Genomic DNA, 26,543 nt, shown 5'->3' with positions numbered 1-26,543 from the left:
GAGTATGCATTTGGCCTCCCAAGAAAGAGCATCTGCCTGAGCTGCTTCCTGCTATGTCAGCAAGTATATAATGTTAGAATCCATCTCAAAAACCTCAGAATCCATCTGAGCAATTAAAACTGCCATTACCAAAGAAAAAGGCAAAATAAGTGAGCAGAACTATACATAAACTAAAGTTACATAGGATTTACCAGTAAGTATGTTTTCACATCTTTTCCAGAAAGCTGATTTATATATATATATATATATATATGTAAAAGCCCACACTTTTAACATGTTTCCATTTTGCAGTCCTAACACCTTCAGAAAAAACACACCTATTAAAACTGACAGGAGCAAGCACAGAAAGGCTGGTGATACCAGTGAGGAAGAGCTGCCAGCACTGTCCTCTCCATTAAAAACAGGGACAGATACATTCACACTAACAAATTGCAGTCACAGAAACAAAGTAGTTTTTAACCCATGAAATGACCTCTGGTTTACCACTCTTGTTCTACCAAAACTGTTACATGTGTACACAGTACCATCCACGGCAGTGGATGAGGCCAAAAATACCAGGAGCAAAAGAAAACTGGGGACAACGACGTAGGATAGGAGAAAGACCAGGAAAAGCAGGTATATAGGATTCAGGGAGCCTTCTATAAACCAGGGAGCTTTCATTTTCTTTTATGAAGTCATAGTTCACACTGCTCATACAAAACCCTGAAAGTTTACACAGAACTATACTATGCTAAACTGCAACACAGAATCACAGAATGGATTGTGCTGGAAGGGACCTTTCAAGGTCATCTAGTCCACTCCGCCCTGCTATGAGGAGGGAAATTCTCAACTAGATCAGGTTGCTCAGAGGCCCATCCAGTCTAACCTTGAATGCTTCCAGGGATGGGGCATCTCCGGGCAATAATGTTTTACATTTCACTACACAACAGGTAGTTCAATTTTTATCATATTATAGTTCAAAAAATTCAAGCCAAAGAAAGATACTCAGAGCATAACATGTGTGTTTTGAACAAAGATTAAATACTTGGCTAAACACTGACAAGAAAAGTTACCTGTAGATACTGTGAAAGCTGAAACAATTCCTGAGAATACATACTGGGAGTGTTAGCAGCAACCTGAAAAATAAAGCAATTTAAGAATCAAAATGGTTTGGGATTTCTTTCAGTAAACGCAAGTAATGCAAAATGCATCACTAAATCTAGTTATGAAACTTCTCTGACAACTGGCACTTCCAATCATTCAATCTGTTACTATTTTATTTTTTATCACAGAACTTCCCAACTTTGGGCTGAGGCCCTCCTGTGTTAATGTCTTCACAAGTCCCTGAACCACCAATGCACCATAGAGTTTTGTTTTGGTTAAGACTGAACTGGAAAAAAGACCAAATACAAAACAAAACAAACAAAAAACCCTCCACCACCAACAAAAAGCCAACAAGACAAACAAGGTGCACAAACATGAAGCCATTTAACCTAAGGACAAACAACTCCGGGCGCTCCAGAACTGAAAATAAAGTCTGTGACATTCCAATTCTGCACCACTGTCACACACACACACACACATCATCAGACATTTTCTACCCACCATCCTCATTGCTCCCCCTTGTAAGTATCTGGTTTAGATCTGGGGAATACCTACATCATCTTTAACCATAACTGTTCTTGCTGTATATGAGCGCCATCACCTTAATTGATTTCTATTCATATGCAATTAAATGAAGTTTTACTATGCAGTGCCATAGCCTCTGCCAGGCTTAGTTTGGTTTATAGTAACTCTTACTTTATACCTCCTACAGTCCCAGAAACTGGGGGGCAGGGGGAGGCAGAAGTGGCATAGAGGCAAAAGGCTTTATTTACTAATTCTGGTTGTTTCTTCCTACACTAAGATAATTTTGAAGCGTTTTTTCATGCAGTTATACCTGCAGTCCCTCCTCAGAATTTCAGCCCTTGCCCTGGGTTCAAGCTATGCACACTGTTTTGAAACATCAAGTTAAATGCAAAGTCTGTGAACTCCTCAGGCTGATGACTTCACAAATAAGTTTCCTTAGATTCTCACAATTTTGTCCTTCATGTTTAAAACTCTGTTTTAAATCTATTTAATCCTTTTTAGAGGCTAGAAGGACAATCAATTCCTGATCTCTTGTCTGAAGAGTGTATCTATTTAACAGCTTTTCTGCAAGTCCCCCACATGTTCAAAGCTGAATTTAAAAATTAGACACGCTAGACACTATTGACTCCATGACCCTAGACAGTGAGAGACTCCATCTGTATCTCTTCAAGAGAAGCAGGTTTAGTCTCAATGTTCCTTCAGAAGATGTCAGAGTAATGTCTGGCCTGTGCAGTGCAGCTTCTCTGTAACAAACAAGATACAAGGACAACAGACCTCATCCAAACACCAAATAATGAGCCCCACAGAACACAGACCAAGTATCAAATCATGCAACACCCAAGACCTATTAGTCAGTCAACCTGTACCAGGAAACTTAACCATCTTAACATCAATGGTTTTTTTTTTTTCAAAACCATGTTTCAGATGCCATAGTGTAAGAAGTCAAGCTACCTTAAAAGCATACACTGTGGTACTGTGTTACCTTCTCTACCTTAAATGTCGCTCAAAATATTGAGCTACAGGAAAACAGGCAGTGGGAAACAGATCCAAATGTAACTGCACTTCACAATTTCTTCACCTTTATAACAAGTTGGAAAACAGCACATGGATGAATAAGGTAGAAACCCAGCAGATTACTGACTCACCTTGTCAACAGGACTTGGTAATGGAGCATGGATAACGCTAAAAAATAAAATACATTTGAAAGTGAACACAGAGTGCAGAACAGCAGTTAAGAACCCCAGAAGTTCCCTAGTACCATGTGTTTAATCAGGATGCTCTATATTAAGTTAACTTTTCACTTCTTTCTGAAGAATAAACACACAAATGTTCAAAACCAGTTAATACTAACCTGAGTGATGTTTTCAAAGTTATAGAACTATTTTGAAATTATATCCAAGGTCTATTCTAAAAACTCTCTGTAGCAACTTCTATTTTAGTAATTACATAATATTTGACTTTAAAACTGATTTATTAAGATTTAAATAAATTTACTTGCACAAAGCAATGAAAAAATTCAGTACACTGAGTAAAATAGTATCTTGCAACTTAGAGAATTTTGTACATTTCCAGTAGAGCAAGTGTTACACGTGCACATTTTGATCAGAACTCAAAATTTTACACCACACATTTCTATTATTTCCTCTTAGGCCATGCAATTACATGGAAAATTTCCCACAATTAATTATTTTGACTTATCTTTACCCAGAAGTAAGAGAGACACCCTAAAGCTTCATGACAGTATTTCTGGATACTAATGACAAAAATCTATTACAATAAACAATAGGATGAAAGATAATTAAAATTATGTAATTTGTAATTAGCACTTAGATACTACAAAGAAAATGTTTACATTTTTTGTTTCTACTCCTCTGAATTTTTTTCCAAAATGGGCACACAGAGACAGAAAAACCTCTCAATATTCATCTGAGTTTCCACACATTATTCCATCCAACATATTTTACAATTTTTTTCCCTGCCTCACGCCAGGCAAAACTGTTTGTGACACAAATAACTCCACTACAAGGACATGTTACAGTGTTACACGTACACACACTGAGACACCATTAACCTCTCTTTAGTAAAGTTCATGTACATTGAAAGGAGCAAAGTAACGCTCCCATATAAAGAAAAAGGACAGAGAAAGTACATTTGCTTGCTTTTCTCCTATATTCTTCTCTTTCTAATGCCCATTCCAGTACACTAAACCACAAGCAGTCAGAAAAGCCTGACTTGATAAGAACTTTTTTATTGTTTCATAGTTGTCTTAATTTCCAAAAGCAACAAGCAAAGGAGACTTATTTTTCAGAATGCCTGCAAAAGAACCATGCTCTCAGTTATTTTCTCTGCATAATCACAGGACAAGAAACTGTCAGGAAAAGAAACTGTTCCTATGCTGATATGAAAAATAATATCCATCAAACCCTCATTATACAGTAGTTTAATTTTGCTACACATGAATAGATGTTGATTCTTACTCTGATCGCAATCGAGCTTCCATTCCATCTGGAAGAAACAGTTTGATTGTGGAGACTATACATCCATGGGTAACTGAAAAGAAACAAATACTAAGTCATCACGATTCGTTACTGTTTAATTACAAATTCAATGGCTAATGTTATAGTAACCAAGCAAACTGTCTGAAGAAACTCTGAGGCAAGCAAACAAGAGGAGGCACGAATGCCTTCCAGCACCAATCCCTGTGTCTGCCTTCTTGGACCTCCTCTGGAGACAGGGTACTTAGCACTGGAAACTTGAAAAGGTTATGCTGTGCATTAATCCTGGCTGTGAAGCAGTCCCAGTTCCAACTCTTCCACCTCCAGCAATGCCTGCAAGATTTCTTTACTGCAGTGAGTTTTTAAAGTGTTACCTGTATGTTTTGAGCATAAAATGAGCAAAGAGGAATTAATCTTACCTGTGCTAGGTAATAGGAGTGCTGAAGCATTAAAAAAGCAATGAGCTACCCTTTCCACAAGACTCCTATGACATATCCAAGGACTTACAAGGTAACACACACACAATCTGTCCCACCAGACACTCACTACAACATCTGGGACTTGCACAGTAATTGTTACTTACAAACACAAGGATCAAAAAAGGAACACAGAGGAAAAGCATAGGAACCACGAGAAGTACATCCTCTTGAATGCTGTGGGCCCCATCACTCGAGAGACATCATCTCTAATTCAGTATGATTATAACACGTCTAACCGCAGCTCTGGACAAGTGACCTCTCTTTTCAGAAAGAGCTTGCTTCTCCAGGACTAAATTCAGGATTCTTTGAATTCAACAAAGATCTTAATAATCAGAGGAAACACAGCAATTGATTTCCTACATCGAGTTCAACCTCTCTCCACAATGTTTCCCAAAACTGTTCCTATCTATTTTCAATGACACTGCAAACAGTCAAATTCTACCTCTGCTGGTTTTTGTTTGTTGTTTTTTTCTTGAATGGTTCTAGGATCTGGGAAGTAAAAACTCTTTCCATTTGCATGGAGACAGACTGACACTCCCAAAATATTACCACAACCTAGACACAAATAAGCGTACGGTCATCTATCACCTACCATTACACATAAAGCACCCACCAACATACAAATAGCTGCTCTACTTTCATAGTTATTAATATCAGCAAAACAGTTAATAATCTGGCTTTGAGAAGAAAGAAGAAAAAAAGGGCAATGGGTGTTTCAGGACAATGGTAGTACTCCAGGGAAACGAGACACATCTTTGAGGAAGCTACCTCAATAGGATCTAAAAATACAGGAGAAATGATCCAACTACAGAGAGCTGCTCTTAACCTTTATTCTGTGCTAAAAGCAAATTGCTCTTCTCTAAGAAGTATCCTCTTGGCTACAGACTTTGTTTTTTTAAGCTGACCTGGCAAAACATTAAATTTACATGCCAAGGAAGAACAGATAGGACCTTATTCTCAAAACAGATTATTAATCTATGGGGTTTTGGGGGGTGTCTTTCATGGCTTTAGGCTTAGGTCCCCAGAATTCATGAACCCGTTCTTGCAAAAACATTTCAAAAATACATTAGCAACATTAGCTGTAGTATGTAAGTCACTCAACTTTTCTAATAAAGAATCTTTCCTTTAAGGCATAAAGAGGAAATAAGTGATTTTTAGAAGGAAGTATTAAGGTATCTGAAACTACAGACAGCTTCACCTTTGGGTCACATGTCAGGTAGGTCTGCTGTCAGATTAGAGAATTCTGAAGTTTTTCCATCAACACTCAGACTAAAAAAAATAAATGGAAAGGCTGCAGTTTTCTTTGTGTACGAAATTAAGAGATACAGGGGGGTTAGCAGAGAGTCTCAAATAGACAGTGCCTGGGAAAAGGTACCAAGCATTTTAATAGGCTTATAAGATAAAAACAATTTATTTTTTTAAAAAAAGACCCTGCACACTGGCCTTTAGCTATCAGTTTATTATGATTGGAAGAACAATGAGAAAGCCTAAGGGAAAGGCAAAGCAACATACGAAACGTTATTGCAGCAGTGGCTGGACAGGACGGTAATTGTTTCAATTCACGTCTGTATTATTCCTTTTGGGGAATTAATAAGGTGTTAAAGCCATCCAGGCCCGTGACAGCTCTTCTCAAACCCAACCGTGACAGGTCCTCCCCCGCGCCCCAGACGCCACGCCACGCACTCACCTCCCGGCGGCCGGCAGCGATCACGACGCGCTGCCGGGGGCCTGGCTCTTCCCCGGCTCCATCGCGCCCCGGAGCGCGGGCGGCCGCTCCGCTCGGGCCGGGAGCGAAGCTGCGGCGCCAGGGCGGCGGCGGCAGAGGGCGCCCGGGGCCGGCAGCCGCGCTACCGGCCAGGGGCCCCGGCTCTCGGCTGCGCGGCTGCCTGAGCCCCGGCTAACCGCACATACAGCGGAAAACACTGCTGCGGCTCCGCGAAACTTGACTTACAAACGGCTGCACCTTTCTGCAACGCGGAACTGCCACCCGCTGCACCACCCCACCCCAGAGCACCAGCGAGCTGCCCCGAGCAGGGGATGATGCTGCTGGGGACCATCGAAACAGGGACAAAGAAATCATTTTTGTTTGTTTCGAAATTTTTCCTTCATAGAAAGACAACTTGCAAATGGTGCTCTCGGTTTTGTTTTCAGAGATTAATGTGGTGACAGCAGCTGCGGCAATAATCAGAATGGGGCTAAGGACCTGCCTCCCTCACTCCCCTTGCAGGGCTCTGTATTTGACAAGCAGCATGCACTGGGTTTCCTCATCTCCACAAGGAAAAGATCTATTGAAAAAGTGCATAAACTGTATTTAAAGTAAACAATCTGACACTATTTGACTCTACTCAAAACCCTGCTGCTCCTTTCCATGGGGATCAGTCACCGCCAGTTAACTCTTGGGATGCTCTGGTACCAACTGGGAAAGAATATAAGCCACACTAACACAGAGAAAAGCACGGTAGGGTGATTAATAGATAAGCACTGTATTAAGAAGGGTGAAATGAGCAGCCCCTGTGCGCTGGTTAGTAGTAGAGCAAGTGGACAAATAAGGAAGCAGGAGGATTGGAAACATTTCTCTGGGGCCTGTTACTGACTTCAGCTCAGCAGCAGGAATGGAGGAATCAGAGCTCATAAAAGCTGCCATGAAAAAAAAAATCATATACTGAACGTGTCAGTATTTTAATGAACTGAACCAAGATTGTATTTGCAAGGAAATGAGTAAAACACAGCCTGAACAATAAAATAACAATAAAACTTATCCTAGAATTTACACAGGCAAACAAACTCTGCCTACCCTGTCATTACCTTGTAATTACACACAGCAAAACACCAAGTATCTTGTGCGAGGAAGGCTTTAGGTAAATACCAGAATGCAAAACGGTTTTAAAAGGCAATTGCTAATGTAAAAACTACTTTCATGTCAGTTTCATTTCTAGATTAACACTAACATTTCAGATTAGCAAAATGAACTGGTGAAAAAATGTGTTTATAGGCATTCCAATTGCATTCGCAGATAAACACTTTGAGTGCAATGCAGCTGTTTCATGCCCCAGCATGATGATACGATCTTCATTGCTTAAGGGAGCACGGAGAGGAAAGCAAATTTGTATGCTCCTTCTCATTAGCTAGCTCAACACATTTATGAGTAACATAAGTACGGTTCCTATGTTCAAAGCTAGAGAAGAGGAAAAGAAAGGCTGCACGACTTGATCCCTCATTACACAAACGCCAGGTCGCTGGGATCATGTTTTGTAAAACTAACAAAACCATGGGGAAGAACTACTCCTGGCAAGAATTCCTGGCAAGAATTTGTTTATGATGAACTTTCCACAAACTTTCACATAAACAAATTGCAAATAATTGCTGACAAAGTATCAAGTCAACTCCAATACTTCTTCCAACTGAATCATGAAGTTGTTTAGGTCAGAATACACATGAAGAAATTCAACTTTTTTTAGTGAGGACAGTGTCTCAAAGCTAACAGTTCCAGGTTCATCACATGGAATGTATTCCTTTGATTTATTCCACATATACTACTAGCATTAATATGTGAAATCACTTCATGTGAAACTACATTTTAAGTAACTCCCAGACAATCTAAGTAGACATCTGGCAGTTAAATCTTTGCAACATCATTTTTAAGAAAAGAGAAACAACATAATTTGACCTTCACTACTATGAATCACTCAAATACACTACAGCTCCAGAAGCTCTCCATGGCAAAATACTTTGCCACCTCCATTGCTTAATGTGTTCTTTAAAGATGCATTCATTAACCTTCCCCCAATACTTGAGACTTGGAGAATTACAACCAACCTGGCTAAAGATGGATAGAATTTCTGAGTAATGGAACAGGCTTCTTAGTTTTGTTTTGTTCACTTAATATCCTTTAAAAATTCTATTGTTGCACTATGCCTTGGTTTGTTGGGTTTTAAGGAGATTGGTTTGAGAGTAGTGGCCTGTGGGGGAGGGTTTGTTTGGGGGGTTTTGTTTGCTTTAAAATAACTTTGCCATCAACATTTAAGTTTCATATTATTCTTGCATTTCATTCTTTTCTAATATACTCCTCTAAGGATAGGCTCTGTGAAGGTCTTGTTCAGAAAAGTAGTGAAGTAGATGAGCACTGATGGCAGTTCTGCCGTTTTAGTGCTGTATCTGTGTGTCACTGAATTAGGATTCTTCAGGACACAGCAAGAACTTTGATGCTTACAGAAAGTTAATGGACCCATAAGGTAACATTAAAAAGTCCTGACAACACCGATTAAAATCTAGTAATTCACATACAGACCAGTCTTCAGAAAGAGAAATGACTCCCAAAGCCCTGTACATAAATGTGAAAGAAAAGAGGAAGAGGCTGTGCTTTATTAACACAGATACCTAGCTATTACCATAACACGAGACCATACATACTGGGAAGAGGACAGCAAGAAAACCAAACCAAAGTCCTATCACCTCATTTTCAGCTAAAGCTGTTTTCTATTCTCCTTTATAAGTACCTGCAGAAACCAAAAGCAGCAGCAGTCATGCAAAGTAGTATGTATCCTGACAAGGATTAAGTGAGCCTGTTTCTAACTTATGCCAAGTACTTTATCAAGAAATGCAGTTTCATGTTTCTGTCACGCTATTAGTTTAAACTTCAGGCTTGACAGAAAGATATTTAAAAAAAACATCCCCAAACCACAAACACCACCCCAACACTACACACACATACCCATGCTGCACTTTCAAAATTGCCTAAGACAATTGAAGTCAGGTGATAGCTAAGCACATGGTTCCAGTTGAGTCCCTTCTGGCCCAGAATTTCCACTACACACATTCAGCACCCATTCTGCCTCAGAAGGTGGGCTGTGGAAGCGACTCAGTTAAAATCTAGTTGGCATGTGGGGGGGTGGATAAAGTCAAGTGTTTGCAGCAGATTGGTTTCTTGATCCAGTTTATCTCTTGGCTGCAGGACTCACAGCCAGCAAATGAGTGAAGAGGTAATCAAAAAAACCCAACTTACTTTCTTACAGCATGAATACCATTTGCTCTTAATGATAGGGGTTGTAATAAGCTGTTCTAAATAAACAGACTTTTTAAAACAAAAAATCTCCATACACTTACCTTTTCGTGTGTTCTCTGTCACATCCACACCAAACTGGATGATGTCACCTGACATAATTTCACATGGTGGGCTTTCCTCAGATCCTCTACTCAGTCTCTGACTATTAATAAAGGTACCATTACTACTTTTAGTGTCTTGAAGATAGAACTGTAAAAACAAACAAAAACAACAGTAAAACATTTGGAAAAAAATCCAACAAAACAAGCATGATTAAACTTAAGCTCATTAAAAATCTGCTATAAAATATAGCTTGACTTCCCAATGTAAAAGAGGATAAATATATGAAACTCCAAACACTCTCCTCAGGACGCAACACCTTCACATGATCAAGAAATACTTCCATTTGATTTTTAGTTATTTAGCATATGATTTAATTCTAGTACATAAATTATGCAAATAAGTAATTGCTACAAACTCTACTTAACCTAATGCCTGCATGGAAAAGATCAGACATCGTTAGCAACATCTTTTACTGTACAGCAGTAAGAATTTTTAATTATGCTGACCAACACACAAACCCACTCATACATTTAAAGTACCAGTGTTCTGTGACAGAAACATGCTATAGGGAAGACTGGCATTGAGGGCACAAGGAAAAGCTTTGGCAGAATACAGATTTAAAGAACTGTAAAGTGAGACCATGGTGAAACTAAGGAAAATAAAACTAGGATGTTTTTACCTCTCAGGGGTATTAGTTCACACCATTAAGTTAATTTCATGATTGCTGCATCATCAAGTACCTTTGTAAATATCCATTTGTAGACTTAATTAAATTTTAATAGCAACTCATTGAATCTGAAACTGCTTATGACACAAGACCTCTAGTCAAAACTGCTGCATCTGAGAAGAGGTTACAAGTGAATCACTTGGCAGAAGACCAGTCACTGGCTGAGACCTGATCAGGAGATGGCATGAATGAATGGACTGGAATGTTGCTAAGCAGCCAGATATACTACTGAAATGAGTCAACTTTCAGTACTTCAAGGTGACAATACTTATTACAGGAACCTGCTAGGATGGTAGAAATTCCTGCCTCCCTGCACTATGAAGACAGGCTAAGAGAGTTTGGCTTGCTCAGCCTGGAGAAGAGAAAGCTCTGGGGAGACCTTACAGTAACCTTGCATTATCTAAAGGGGCCTCCAGAAAAGCTGGAGAGAACACATGGAGTGATAGGACAAGGGTAATGGGTTTAAGCTAAAGAAGTGGAGATTTAGATCAGATATTACTAAGGAATTCTTCACTATGAGGGTGGTGAGGCCCTGGCACAGGGTGCCCAGAGAAGCTGTGGCTGCCCCTGGATCCCTGGCAGGGTTCAAGGCCAGGCCGGATGGAGCTTTGGGCAAGCTGGGCTAATAGAGGGTGTCCCTGCCCATGGCAGGGGGTTGGAACTGAATGGGCTTTGAGGTCCCTTCCAACCCAAACCCCACCACAATTCCTGCACTTAAAAGGAATCCCATCAAGTCCCAAAGCAAAAATAAGCCTGAGGAAAAGATGATGCCTTCAGACACAGTACTGTATTCCCATGTTTTTTACTATAAAAGCAATAGATGTGGGCTTTTTTCAGGATTCCATGAAATCTTTTCCATGGCATTTGGGGGTTGTTCCCCTCCGCCCCCCATTATCACACTTGTCAAAAAAAGTGATGTATGGCTCCAAATAATAGCACTGAAGTAAAATGTAGGGTTGAAATAAAGACCAGCATGAAGGCTATTCAAATGTCATAGTGGAAAAGCACTTGTATCTTACATGCTTATCCTGAGTAGCACAAAGCAGTGCCCCAAAACAGAGATCTTTAGTGCCACTGGGTCCAGAAAATGGGACTTAAGACAGTAATTAAGGGCAGTACTAGCACAGGAAATCTCAGCTAGGTGTACATAATGACTGAATGAAAGGCAGCACATGAAAGATTCCCTCCCCACCATCAGATAATGCCTTTGATCTTAAATTGAAGAAAGAGGAAATAACAGTCAAATGGTCATATGTTCATAAAGATGAAGGGTAAATTATGCATAGATCAAGAAATTATGGCTGCACTCACTGCATTAACAATCAGACCCACCCTCCTCTAATAATACTCCACATATGATGAAATGTTATATTACTGTATAATGCAATATAATGTAATATAGATTTTATAACAGTTATAAGTTAAAAAGCCAATCAAATTCATTAGCTTGTTAAATTACTAATCTGAAAGTACTGAACCCTCTCATGTTTCAGTGCAGAGATAATTATATTTTTACTTCCTGTTTGTTTTCAATTAGCTTTCTGCTCCATTTGAAAATCCTTCTGTTATGAAAAAGTGAGTCACAAGTGAGAAGAAACAAACATGCTTGTGCTTATTAGTTTTTCCCCACCCATTTCTTTCTTATGCGTAATATCCTTCTTTTATCCCTTCAAAAGTTTTGATTAATCACTGCCCCTTGTAAACATATTTCTGCAGAATCTGCAGATGGGGCTCAGAAAAGATAACACAGGGAAATACAAGAAAGTGACCACAAGAAAGAAAATTGAACAGACCAGCAGCAACCCAAAGCTACATAATAGCTGCAAACTCTCAAAATTCAAACTGGACAAGTAAATCTGTAAACAAATGGCCACAGAATTAAATTGATGTCCATTCAACTGTCTGCTAATGAATTTCACGGTGTAAATTTTAGAAAAGTGATGCTCTTGAAGTCTTTACTAACAGGATTAAAATACTCTCCTTGTCCTGCACCTAGTAAAGAAATATGTAAAACCTGTAACGTGTTAATAAGCTGACAAACTCAATGCATTTCTACTTAGACAAGTCTTAGCAAAAAGGATTCAGTCCTCATGTAGCAATTGGTCTGCAATCCACAGCACTGGTCCCTTTCACGTAGGAAATTTGAATGTTATTTCTGTACTAGTTTTCACTGCTTCTAATTATCTTCAAAGTTTATCCCGTCATCACTTCTGAATCAATTCTAAAAGTTATCTTTAGACAACAAAACCAAGTGCAAGTCCTGAAACAAACACATGTAGATGATAACTATTATTTACGGTATTATGCTGGTACTTAATATACTATTACTTATGCAGTAAATGGCAGGTTCTTGGTGGGCTCTCCAACTCCAAAAACAATGGCTTTTACACTCAGCAGCTATGTACAGTGCCTTCTGTGAAACCAGTACCATTTGTTCTTCCTGCTTTCCAGCACAAACCAAGCTTCAGCAGCAGTGCCAGCTTTAAGAGTAATTATAAATCTTTCCCCTCCCAGATGCTCATTGCCAAGTTGCACCACCACCTCTTCAGCTGTACTGGCTCAAGCGTTTGTTTAGTCACTGTAAACCAGTTTTGAGAGCTGATGCGAGTTATATGAGGAGGTGCTTAAACTGGTACTGCCAGAAAAAAAGGTCAGCATATACTGACCTAATTACATTTACTTTTATAATTCACACAAAGTGATGTCCCAGCCCTTTTGTGCCTCATTAAGAAGTCCAGTTTAAAGCTGGGAGGATAACTCATGAACCTTCAAAACACCTCATCTTTTGAGGACTGGAAGAATGATCACATCCTTAATCCAGATCACAACTGTCTGTACATATGGTTTCAATGGTCATTTCCCTTTTTCATAAGATACCAAGTTAATATACAACTATAAGAAACTTGCTCTCCAGTATTGTAACACCACCTTAGATAGAAAAAGAAATCCCAGCCCACATTTCCTCATTAATAATTTATGTTCTCATGATTGCTTTCATCCTCTCTCATACCCCCTTAACAAACTTAGTTAACTGCAGACATCCTATCATGCTGCTTCCAAAAAATTTATGGAGACTTTATTCTGAAGTCAAACCTGCAGTTTGTCAGAATGCTCAATCTTCCCCAGTACAGTACTTTAAAAACTCTATTAAGGAAGTTTCAATAAATTAGATTTGTGTTTCAATGTTTTGCAAGGAATTATGTATTAATTTTAAAAATCTAATATTTGTCATGTTTCAAGTTATTATTCAATTTTTGAAAACAGAACAAAAGAACCTCCTCTGCTTTGACCTGTGGTGTATAAAAAAAAAAATCTCATTCCATTTAAGTTCCATTGCTTTCTAGGTCAATGACTCAGAAGACTATCACAACTTGCTAAATCAGTCTATATTTTCTGTTCATGCAACTAGATAGCACTACAATTTTCTTGCATGTCACAAATTCCTAATATTTCCTAATTAATGAAATAGAAAACAGATCTTCCGCAGAGATCCCAGATAACAACACCTTAAACTTCTGAAAATACAATAGATGAACCCTTGCTGGTATGAGGAAGTTACAGAACTGCTATGATCCTGAAGGACAGATTTAACTTTGCCCATTAGAAGTCCGTAGACTGTTTTCTACCTACACAGAAGTAAAAACAACCACCACCACCAAGCCATTCTGCTTAATGATTACTACTCTGCCATCTTCTAAGAGGAAGGCTAAAGACAACTCCTTACTTAGCCTGACAAATGAGAAAGTCATGAAGCATTGTTTCCCAAGCCAAAAGCAGCTCTGGTAAGAGATGAGACACTTCTGAAGAACCTCAGAAATGACAAAAGATGGGCTCAGCGATGCACAAAAAAATCCTGAAAAGTAGGCAGCAAACTTTTTCAGTGATTTAATTACAGAACAAATCAAGGGTAGAACAAACAACTGACAAGCTTTTGTTTAAATATCTTCCTACATTTAATATTTAATATATTCCTATATGCTTGCTTTTAGCAGTGATTTTTTCCATCTTCACCTTGACAAGACACAGCATCTCTCACTACAGACCATTATTTCACTGAGGCTCAAGCTAGTCATTTAACATGAAGTTCCAGAATTAGTCTAAAAAGTAGCCAAATGCATCATCAAAAACAAAGTTTTAATTAACTTGCTAGTTTACTCTTTTAGCTTTCTCAGAGCAAAATTGAAGTCTCAAAATAACAGCAGTGCATAATAAACACACACTCAAAAGCCAAGGATACCAGAGATCTTTGTTGCGTAACTGTTCATTACAAAGATGGAGAATAAGTGCTCAACATGAAGGACAAAAGAAAAAAATCATGTGTAAAGAATAAGTCCTCTATCAGTGAGGTCTTGACTGTTTAAATAGTGGGTTTTTAAACACTCTTAAGGCCCAACAACCCTAAATACAATACAATGAAAAAAGAACACGAAGTCTCTGTCTCCTAGGGTAGAGCTGTACCATACTGCAGCATGGCAGTAAATCAAAAAAGTCATCAAGACAGATTCATGTAACATTTGCTATCACTATCTATAGCCATCCTTTTCCATTTTAAGATCTCATTACTGCTACTCCATCTAACCCAGCTTGAAGCTGTGGTACAGGACAATTATGCTGAGAATAACAGTGAGGAGAATTACTGGAGAACTTCGTTTGTCTGTAGAGATGGGAGATTCACTCCACAAAGAGGAACAAATTCTACATCTAAAAATGCAAACATTGTCCATAGAATATATTTAAACATGTCAGCCTTACTCCATGAATGAATTAGTACGTAAATAATAAGCACCAAAATGAAGGCCACTGCCTCTTTACAGAAAGTCAATCAACATCATTTATTAATATATTTTCTCTGCCTAGACAACTAATACAGAAAGATAATCCCAAATTCAGGACTGCCTGGTTTACCATTCTTTTCTTCATCTCTTCATTTCTGTGTGAAAGAAGTCTACACAATCCCTACGTGCTTCAAAGCCCTGTTGTACAGGTTTTGAGGCATTAGTTTTACAAGACTTAAATTAGACAAATTTTGAACTATGGGCAGTAAGAAAATAACAGCTTCATTTTTGCTGTGTTTACTACTGCAAAGGGGCAACAAGGCTCCGAGTTAGCACAGTTAAGCCATAAAATGATTATGTTAAGCCATAACACGGCAGATACTTCCCCTGCTCATGCTAAAATATAAATGATCAATCATGACACAATTAATGCTGACATTACAAATGCACCTCCTGAGTACTAAAGTTAATTCTCAAATTCGGCAAGTAGTTCAGGCTCTAAAAATTGGTACTGGCCCTAGAGCAACACTCCACTCCAAAATTCTGCTGAATAATGAGATGAAGTATATTGGGTTTGCACAATCCTATTTGTCCACGAAGATGTTAAACAACACATAATGGGGTCAAACCAATATGGCCAACATTTATCATACTGCAGCCAGAGAGCTTTTTCTCCCAAACAATTAAAAGATAAAATTATCTTCCTTGAAGTGTTAACAGTGAGTATTTTCTCATTTGGGAGCAGCATTTCTGCTAGCAGAGTACACTGTGGAAACCGCACTGAATTCCAGGTCACTCCTTTGGCTTTAAGATAGAGAAGTTCAAACACTAAATTATCTCCAGATCCAATTGACTGAGTTCCTCATTCTGGTCTGCTTAGACACATCCTAAATTCCTTCCCTCTCAACTTGCCTAACGCCACCCACCTATCAAGGAAGTACAGTATTTGTCTCCATAAGCAAGCATAATTCACAGGGTGGGGTACAACAGACAAAATTGCTCTTCTATTTAGCCTTGTATTTCTTAAGCACACGGACCTAATAGCCCTTTCCTTGCTGAACACCAGCTCCTCCACCTTAGAAACTGAACTAGTGAACTAACTTTTGACTGCGTGGCAAATCTCATTTTTGAAATTATTCTAGGTACCTGAGGCAGGCACAGGCTGTGAAACTAAATGTGTCTGGCTGTGAAAGGATTTTCCAGTCAAATTGAAAAATCAGGGATCACAAGTACTGAAGGTCCTCAGAAAGAAGTACAACTTGCTAATAGTTTTTGGTAAATTATTTGGAAAATAAACTTAACCACTGTTTCTATGAAGTAAATCAGAAAAAAGGAACAAGTGAACCTTTGTTAACATAGCACTGGACCAAAAAAAAAAAAACCAAAAACACCCTATAGTTTCACTGAAAATGTAAAGCTAACCTAAATCCAGCTACTCTGATGAAAAAGGTTAAAATCCTGAGCCACGCCCAGGAATTCAGTGCTACCCTTCCAAATCCGCCAGGAGTTCCAAGGGGCAGGAGGGAGAGGACAGCAGTGAATATGCACTTCTGCTGACCAAGTTATTCCCTCTCTGTTTACCCCTTGAAGTTTTGTTGACTGTACTGCCAGGACAACCCTGCTGGTCCCTCATACCTGTTGTCAAATGAAATAAACCATGGCATTAAAAGCAGTTTTGTGCCAGCATAACTGTGTCTGTGTATAAACAGAGTTCAGCCTTTTCCGCATGTATCCAAAGTGCTGTGAAGTATTAATCCCTCTGTTGCTGCCATGTCCTGAAAGCTCAAGTGCTTTGGAGTTCACTACAAGCCCTGCTGCTCAGCTTAACTTCTGAGCTACCTCAGCAGACTCGGGGGCCATGGTGGGGAAGGGAAGATGGGCTGGATTTGTAGGGAGGTAGAACAGCCACCTTAAGTAGAGGGGCAGTACTGAATACTGAGAGGCACTAACAGCTTCAACTGCACAAAACATGCATCTGCCTTCAACCCTGAGCTGCTCCAGTGTGTTCCTTGGTAGCAAAACATCACCTTCCTCAAGAGGACCAGGAAAACATTTCCAGGTGTGTTGTACCTGCAAACATTTTGGCACAGATCTTTCTTCTCACACACTGCACTGCAATGCTTGTTTTAACCAGCAAGTTCTATAGATTCACATTCACATCTATCAAAGTTTTTTTACAAAAAAGAAAAACAGAGTTAATCCCATTTCCTACCTGCTGTGTGCATCAGGCAAATGCATTTACTTTCTAAATCACTATTCAAACTTCACATTTGCTAGTGGTTGTAACTGAACCGACTGGTCTGAAGGTGAAAAGCTCAAGACTCAAGGTTACTAGCCTTGAGTTTACAGCTCTATCCTATTCTTCAATATTTACAGTTATCCACATAATCTACACCAGGGAAATTCAGAAACACAATGTCAGATATTACTTTAAAAAAACCCACGCTCACAATTTAAAGCTTGTCAATACAGATAAAAAGAACTAGGATAAATATGTCTACTGCTTGTCACCAAAGGTTTGCTGGAATTATGCACTGCTGCCCTCAACTTCAAACCATCTTTCCCAATCCCTATGCTGTTCCAGACAGAGCATCCACTCGTATGTGGCAATGGCCAAAAGAAACACGGCAGCTGAACCCACCACAGAATCACAGAATGTGTCAGGTCACAAGGGACCTTTTAAAGGTCACCTAGTCCAACCCCTCTGCAGTAAGCAGGGACACCTTTAACGAGACCAAGTTGCTCAAAGCTTCATGAAACGTTCTAGTTTTCTGCTCCTTATCCACCACAGAAAGCAGCAACCCTGGCTTGATGACAGGGACAGCTGAACAACTTGGAATTTATTACACAATTCCTACCGTTTTCAGTTTACAAAATTTGGTTGGTGCATAACAATAACTTGGGCTGAAAGTGAGCATACTGCACAAGCTGGTTCCTAAACCATGGAGTCAAGCTTCCCACAGCAGCAGCATCATTCCAGAAATTAATGGCAGACAGGATGCTACATTTACAATGTCAACCATCTAATTTCTGCCAATTGCTAGATGTCAGGATCTTAAGACCTAAAAGTACATTTCCACAAACAGAATTTGGAGATCTCTGTATTAGGAGACAGCTCTCTGAAGTTGGAGTAAATTAAGAAAACTCTGAGAACCTGCACCATCTTTCCTTTCATAAAATCTAAGAAAAAAATGCATTACAATTCCTGGAAACTCCAACATCCCAGCCATCAGTACAGAACTGCACAAACATCACTAACATAGTTTCAGAGAAAAAACGAACCATCAACACTTCAAATACCTAGAACAAAACTCTGGGGGAAAAATGTACAGTAATATTACAGTAATGGTCATTTATATTGAAAAAATTCCTTCATACCAGATGAGCATTGCAGAATAACAACATTAAAATAACAGGTTACACCAAAACTCTGTGTTCATACACTCATCCAAAACTGCACAAAAGGTGACAAAGTCCTGTGGGTTTTTTTTCCTTTGTTTTTGTTGTGTTTTTTTTTTTTTTTTTTTTTTTTTAAATACTGAGCCCCTGGAACTAATGAATGTGAACAGAAACTTTATCAGAAAATATGCTTCCCATTGCCAACCTCTTGGCCCTCAGCCCCCTCTGGCAGAAGTGGTGGCATTCAGGTAACCTCACAAGCTCTATTTTCTAGAAACAACAATGTGTAACCCAACCTGACAGCTGTGAAGTTAACTCCTCCCAGTAGTCACATTCTGTAACTGGAAGATGAAGTAAAATGCCCAGTCACAAAACCAAGCGCTGACCACCCTGTATTGCACAGTAACACCTCACTCCTCAAAATTCTGTAATAAGTATATTCACGCTGAAGGATGGGACCTGAAGCAATCCTAGGCAGGGTACAACACAAAATTCATTCCTCTCACTAAATAAAGATTTCTGTGGTGAACTGAAGGTGTGGAATAAAGTAGTTCCAAAAGGTACAAGTTACTCATGAGTGCTGATCTACCGTTAAGATTATCCACATAACCCAGAAGCGCATTCACTGTTAGACAAGTGATACTCCCCAAAAACTTCAAGATAAAATGTTTTACCACAAAATGTGACAATACCATACAAAAATAGATCTCACTCCACATCAGTGTCACTAGTTTTGATGCAAAAGGCTATTTTTAAAAAGAAAAGATCTAGAGGAAGGGTTCCAATTTACAAGTAATTTGGTTTATATATAGCTGACTGACTTGTTACAGTGAGACATCTGTCACCATAGTTACTAATTACTACTCTTCAGAATACCTCTTCTGCTCAACTTTTGTCTTGGACTTGATAAGAATCGCTGAAATTCAGCCTTCTGTTACAAAGGCTGGATGGTTTCAGGACAACTCAAAAAAATTTTGCTTATTCCATTTACAGCTGAACCAAAGTCTGCCTTCATGTACACCGTGCCTTGAAGCTTCCATCCATAATTAAGTCACAAAACAGATTAAGGACTTAACAGCCTGTGAAAAGGAGATGCAGCTCCATTTTGTATACAGACAAAGTAGAGAAGTTTCCTACCAAAACACTCCTCCAACTCAGTACTACTAAGAAAACAAAGAAAATATTTGAATTTTCAGCCTACATGAGAATTCAAGTACAATTTTAACTCTGTGTGCAACTCTCAACCTGAAGGTGCTGAGAGATTTTTAAGGTATATTGCTGCTGTAAGTGCTAAATTAAAACATATTAACAATTAAGCACAATGAAGGAGAAAATTCCTGAGAAATGGTTACTCACAAACGGTCCCCAAGATGCTCAAACAAAAAAAAGCTATATAATGAAGAGACTTATTTTGTATTACTGCTGTCACAGATGACAATACCTTACACAGAGAGTTTGAAAAACCATCTTCCTTCCTGGATATTACAATCCTTGCTAGTGTAATGTACTCAAATCCAGAAACACTAGATAAACCCCCCAGGTTTCTAGCTGGATACTGTACTTGTTGCAAAGAAGCTGTCCTGCTCTACTTCATTAAGGAAGCTCCATCTCTTGGGTATGTAGCACTGATACCAGTGATTACTGTGTATAACTTACATCAACATCAAACGTTTACCCTGGGGAAAACATAGGGACAAGGTGACTTTCTGAGGTTTCCCTTAATGTTACTGTATTCTTTATGTTAATCAATTACATAAACAGACTGCAACTTAATACAGCTTTAAAATAAAGAAACAAAACACCTGAACAGGCCATTACCCAGAAAACCAGGCTTCTTCAGGTTAACCACTTACAGTAAAAAACTTTTAAGTGCCAAAAATTGCTGAAATACTGATCAAACCTGAAGCCCCAATGGAAACACTTCCATCCAAAACCAGACTGAAAGCTAAATAGAATTATTTACTGTAACTCATTTAATGAGAGTTCAGCAGCATGACACACTCAAACTTTGCAATAATAAAAGTAGACTTTTACCTTGAAATGTACAAAGTCTTAAAGACTTTATTTGTAGGATACATGTGTCCAGATAAAATAATTACAAGCTCTGCAAAGAGCAGGTTCCCATACAGAACTCTAATATTCTTTTCAAATGTAGGTTCCTAGAGATTTTCAGTTTATCATTGTAATTCATTATTACCTTCAAGATGCAAGAGCACCTGTACTAATATTCTACACTAGAGAAAAATTCCAGAACTGTTCAGAGAAATAAATTTTTGTTTTTAAATTCATGACCAAGAAAAGTGGTTAAACTTGATAATAATGTTCCTTATAAAGTTTGTAAAAGCGCAAGACTTAAATAGACTGTGGTCTTGTCTCCCTGTGCCTATGGTAATAAAAAAATACAACATAAAAAGGGAGATTTGTGATGTTTGGACGCAGGTTTTGCCTTAATTTAAGACCGGAGCCGAGGCATAAATCTCTCTTGATCTTTAAATTTTAAGAGACTTATGTTATTAAAACCTTGCATAAATAAAAAACTAAAACCAAAGATCTAATGCAATAAACACTAAATTGCTTCAGTGGGAAAACACTGGAGAACAGGCAGGACTGACAGAAAAAGCGGGCAAAGAAAAACAAATGTATATAAAAGAAAGGATGTCTTGAAATCCTATTGGGATCTTGTGCAGTAAATACTTAGAACAAAAATCCAGTGCTAACATTATTCATTGTTCCTGTTTCTTTAAAAACATTGAATTAATGTGTGATTAGCAAATAAACCTGAAATTTAAATTTCCTTAGGAAATTTGCGTTATTAAATTTGTATCTGCAAACAATTACAGTTTTCATTTGCAAGCAAATTGGAGAAAAAACACAACAGAAGCCAAGATTACCAGATACTCCACACGTGAAGAGCCAGAAGAGATGATCCACTTATGTGGAAGTAAAAAGCATGAGACAGCTCGTTAGTTTATCAGGAAACTCCAAGGCTCAACCATGATCCCAGACATTTCAAGGCAGGTGCAGTACTGCAAAAGCTGTTTAATGATCTTGCTACACACTGCAAAGTTTCTCCAATTAGTTAATCATTACATCAAAGCTCCCCTACACCCCTTGCAGAGAAGAATCTCTTCTCACGTGTTCACTTTTCAACTGTACAGGTAATAAAGGGAGAAATTGTTGAAACTATTTCAACCTTTTCCCATTTCTACTCCTTCCACACAGGGTACTGTGTTTACCTACTATCATTAACTCCATACTACTGCTGCTTTATGACTATGAAAACTCCCAGTGATCACACATTCAGATAAAGGGAAAGAAAAAAAACCATAAAACCCAAGCCTCAAATTTCAAAAACCACTTCCAGATGCAATAGGAGTTTGGTATTGTCATAACAACATTAGATAGAAACTCCAAAGTTATCCTGAAAAATTTATTAAGAAGTTTTCTCTCTTTTAACAAGAGACATATTCCATCTGAAAAGACTTTTTGTTCCACCTGAAAAGACTTTTCTAGTGCAACTACTATTTTTTTCAAACAAAATCTGCAGCAGACCTACTAAATTCACCTCTCCTTTGCACAGACAGGACTTCCAGCTTTCTAACATCATCTGCTCCTGAACTATTTACTAACAGATGACAGGTGTCACAAGTAAAACAATGTTGAGTACATTTCTGAACTATGGTCAAAATGACCGTGCTGAGGAGCAGCTTAACTTCACAGTGATACAAACTCAATGCAGCCAATGAAGATGAAGTGCAAGTCCTAACTCAAAAGAACTGCCTACAAATGATATAATACTAATCATGTCAAACTAGATATTTTTGTAACAGGTCCAAACCACAAACACTACCAAAACATAGGGCAGCGAGAACTCACAGCACACTTCATACTGAAATCAAGGGCTCTGCCACCAGAGCAGTACTTTCCTCCAAGTTTTTCTGAAGACTCCTCTGCATCAAGTGAGGTCCAAAAGTGGGGTTTTTTTTAAAAAAATACTAGATTTAACTTATTTTCATTCTGCACTTTGAACCCAAAACACACTGCATTCCATACAGAGAGCAAGCACAATAAACTGGAAACCAAAGTCAGAGGAAGGTGTGGTTCCATCCAAACACAGAAAACTCACTTTCCGGCACAGAGGAGAAATTTGACAACTGGGAGTTTAATATTTGTACTCCAGGCACTGCCAAGCCATACCTCCAACAAAGCAAGAGTGAAAATAGTCTGGGAGGAGGCTGTACTTATTTGCAACTCATTCTTGGGTCAAGACTTTCAAAGCAAGTGGCAATTGAATGCTGCTATTCATGAAAAAAAAGGCAGATTATACCAGTGTTCCCTTGAGATTAACAATTCTACAATTAAAAAGTATTAATTTTTATTTCTTTTTTTTTTAATTTAAGGCAAGAAATACCTAGACCATGCATCCACATACTGAGATGGGTCTGCCAACAATGTGAAAGATTGGATGAGCTGGTTTTCTGACAGGCCATCTTAGGGACTATTAGTCAGTCATTTCTTTAGCCGTGTCCTACTGGCATCAGAACAAGGGGCAGGTGCTGCAGCCTTCTCCCAGGTCTGGAACACCAGAACCCCGGCAGGCACAAAGGAACAGGCAGAGCACAGATAAGATGTTCAAGGATATGGTAATTACAATTTCAAACACAGTGACTCATTCATACAGGTCTTAGTTGAGGGCAAAATTCACAGGCATGGTACCTGGGTTGACAGATTACAAGGTTTGCTCATGTGGGAAGCCTTGCCAAGGCAATTACTCCAATACAGCTTTCCACGAAAAGCTATTTCAATGTCTTCTTTCCTAGCTGTTTTCCATCACACTCACAAAGTCATCTGGGACATTACACTGATAACACTCTGCCCATGTTTTTTTTTTCTTCACACAAGCTAAGAAAACAAACCTGAACATCCTTTAAATTATCTTTGTCAATAAAAAAAGTATTTAGAACACGTAAGTACCCGTGACCAATCTGCGAGGAGCAAGGGAATTGCAAAGCACTGCTGCAATCTCACACCCTTTCAGCTGTAAAGTCTGAGAGAGTAGTCATCCACACCTCTCAAAAATACATTAGCAAGTCTTGCAATTTTTTGGACTACATGTGCCATATTTTCCCTCTAAAAAATGGAAAACATTTTTCAAAGCAGAAAAAGAACCTCTTACTACTACCACCAGTAGTGGTTCTAGCTTCTCAGTCGTAAGAGATACCCTCCATCTTACATCTTATAAAGGCTAACTGATATTTAATTCCTTAAACAGCCATCAAGCCATTTTCCAAGTGGCACATCATTCCAGGTCTGAAAACCAGAGACACCTCCAACCATCCACATGCAGATCTCAGGTCACACTGTTCAACTGACAACACACAATATAACATTTCTCCTACCAAGATGATATGCATTTTTAATGCCTAGAAATATGCAGTGACATTTTCCACAACTCAACTCCTAAAAGCAGTGATACTGAGTTGCTGCTATGTACACTGAGTCATTCGTTACAATTCTTTGTACTTCAGTAACATAATCAGAAAAGATTTTTCCATTCCCCCCCTCACATTTTTTAACAAAGCAGTTAGAATAAACTTGATAGTATTTTATTCCAAATTGATTTAATGAAAAAATGGAAGGGGGTGAGAAGGAGAGACAGCATAAGTGCAGAGTTCCAATCCTGAAAAGCATATGCAAAACTATGGAAAGATGACTAGTCCCAAGTAGTGAGGAGTACCAACCTTCTCAGGCAGCTACCAATTCAGGGGACCTGCCTCACTCCACATCCAGACCTAGTACACTGTTTGCACTTGATGACTTCATGGAATTTTTCTCTGCTCAATCCTGGTGTTCTGCAGTTGTCAGGGAAATAGCATGTGGTTCCACAGGCCAGTAAACACACCACTACTGTAAAGAAACACCACACCTAATCATCTGCAAGCAAGAATCATTGAATCCTTCCCTAAGCTTGAAAAATGCCTTTTTTCACGATTTAATCCTGAGTTACAGCCACAAGAGGGCAACACAATTATACACACTCCTGTCCAGATCTGCTAAAGCAAAGCATTCAAGAAGTACTATCACAAGTTGAAGACTGTTTATATTATGAAGGTGGAGGGTTTTTGTTTGTTTTTTAAATACTGAGATTTCCATTATTCATAGCACATATACTGTGAGTTGCCTTAACTATTAATCCCATCATTCCAGCCTAGAGCCTCAACCACAAGCTACTTTTAAGCTACAACATCCAAATTAACAATTCTGCTACTTAACAAATTTAAAATTAGTTTTCTCAACTTCAATGTTCCTGCTACTGAAATTATGCAAGTTACTGAAATTCTACCCAGAATAAGCAAGCATGTGTAAAAATCAGAATACTGTCAAAACCTTTTCACAATAAATATCTATAGATATAAATTGAACTTCCTCATCAATGGTAAAAGTTATCTAGCTAGAAATTGGCCGTATGCCACAGAACAACTAGAATTAACCCACACCTAATCAACAGTTCAAAAATATTTCTGTTCACAAAACAGGCCGCCTCATTACAAAGGTAGCACTTACTTAACATTTTGCATATTAAGTTTTGCTACAATTCATTTTCTAGGGTTTTAGAAGAACAAAAGAGAAGGTTCAGAGAGCAAACCAGAGGAATGAGTCATTTACTAAAAGGAGGACTGGAAGAAGGATATGCACTGGTAAATCAAAGCAAAAACATTTAAAGAATTATTTCAAAATCTACAGCCCCAACAGAACACAGAAGAAAGCTCAGTGTTTGGTTTCTCCAGTCATTAAAAATGGTACAGACATTTGGTAAGACTGGCAGTGCACTGGTACTGTACATCCAATCAGTGCCACCTACATTAGCGCATCTACTCTATGAAAAAACCCAAAATCTGTGTTGGGTATCACTGAAACAGATGAACCCTCAAATTAAGTTCACATAAAATTCTAACTGCAGTCCCACTACAAACAGAGCCTTCCCACAAAAAAACACGTTTGCTGTTAAGTAATGAGCTTTGACACACCAAGAGGTTTGTCATCGAAACTTAAAATTTAATATGGCTGTAGACAAACTATACTTTGATTAAAGAAAAATCAGTGAGACTTTTATGCTACCTATAATTAGCCTAGTATTTGTATGAAGTTTTAATAAACTTTAATTAGGATTTGATGCTATCCATCGCTTGTTTCAAAGGAAAATAGGTTGGGCCACTGGGAACTGGCAGCACTATATGCAACATGGTTGAACACAAACTCAAGAGAAATGCTTGTGTCCCCATTGCTTCTTCCTTGCAAACTTTTTTTGGAAAATAGTTTTCTCCTGCAGCCAAGTTGTATACTGAGCTCCTATGCAAATACCAGGCATATCAAACCCTATAGGTGATGCAGATTGACAGAATGTTTCATTAGACTAGGACATTTTTGGATTAATTCAAGCCTGTAATTAAAAAAATAAAATAGAAAATACAAACCAAAAAACCCACAGTCCCCCCCAATTTGTGATACCTCATGCTAGAACAATTGTAAGGAACCATTTAACACTCAAAATAGGAAAAATGCTTCAAAGTCTGCCCAAGCAGTCTTAAAACAATTAAGATATTATTGTTACAATAAAAACAGAATACAAAATAGAGAGATCACAAAATTTATATACAGATCAGTAACACCTCTCCTGATTACTTATACCCAGATCCATGTGAGTATACACAGAAATTGCACAATCTAGCAGATATGGGTGACAAGTAAAGGCTAAGACCCTCGTACATCAAAGCAACTTTTCACATTGCTGTTAGTAAGAATTAAGTCTGTTTGCCATGGACTTCAAAAGAAGAAAGTATTTCTACTTGATCTTAAAATTATCTGCTAAATCTGTTGCCACCTAAGAGTAGCTCCTAGGGGCTGAAGAAGTGGCTGTGTTTTAAATATTCTTAAGAGTTACTGGAAAGTTATGTA

General features: G+C 38.5%; 1 protein-coding gene across 5 annotated transcripts in view; it reads right to left on the bottom strand.

The window, feature by feature from the left end:
* The window catches only part of SLMAP (sarcolemma associated protein), a gene marked incomplete at its 5' end in the record, with an annotated part of 80,577 nt that overhangs the window by 37,024 nt on the left and 17,010 nt on the right, over positions 1-26,543 (bottom strand). For all 5 annotated transcript variants that reach the window (XM_084269636.1, XM_084269639.1, XM_084269638.1 and 2 more), the window contains 4 exons: positions 1,053-1,115; positions 2,754-2,790; positions 4,086-4,158; positions 9,686-9,833. In XM_084269636.1, coding sequence (XP_084125762.1) covers positions 1,053-1,115; positions 2,754-2,790; positions 4,086-4,158; positions 9,686-9,833 — 321 coding nt within the window. The remainder of the gene's footprint in view (positions 1-1,052; positions 1,116-2,753; positions 2,791-4,085; positions 4,159-9,685; positions 9,834-26,543) is intronic.

Source organism: Gallinula chloropus (assembly GCF_964237585.1).
Source record: "Gallinula chloropus genome assembly, chromosome: 12".
NCBI classification, from domain to species: domain Eukaryota; kingdom Metazoa; phylum Chordata; class Aves; order Gruiformes; family Rallidae; genus Gallinula; species Gallinula chloropus.
This window is presented reverse-complemented; position numbering and strand designations above follow the sequence as displayed.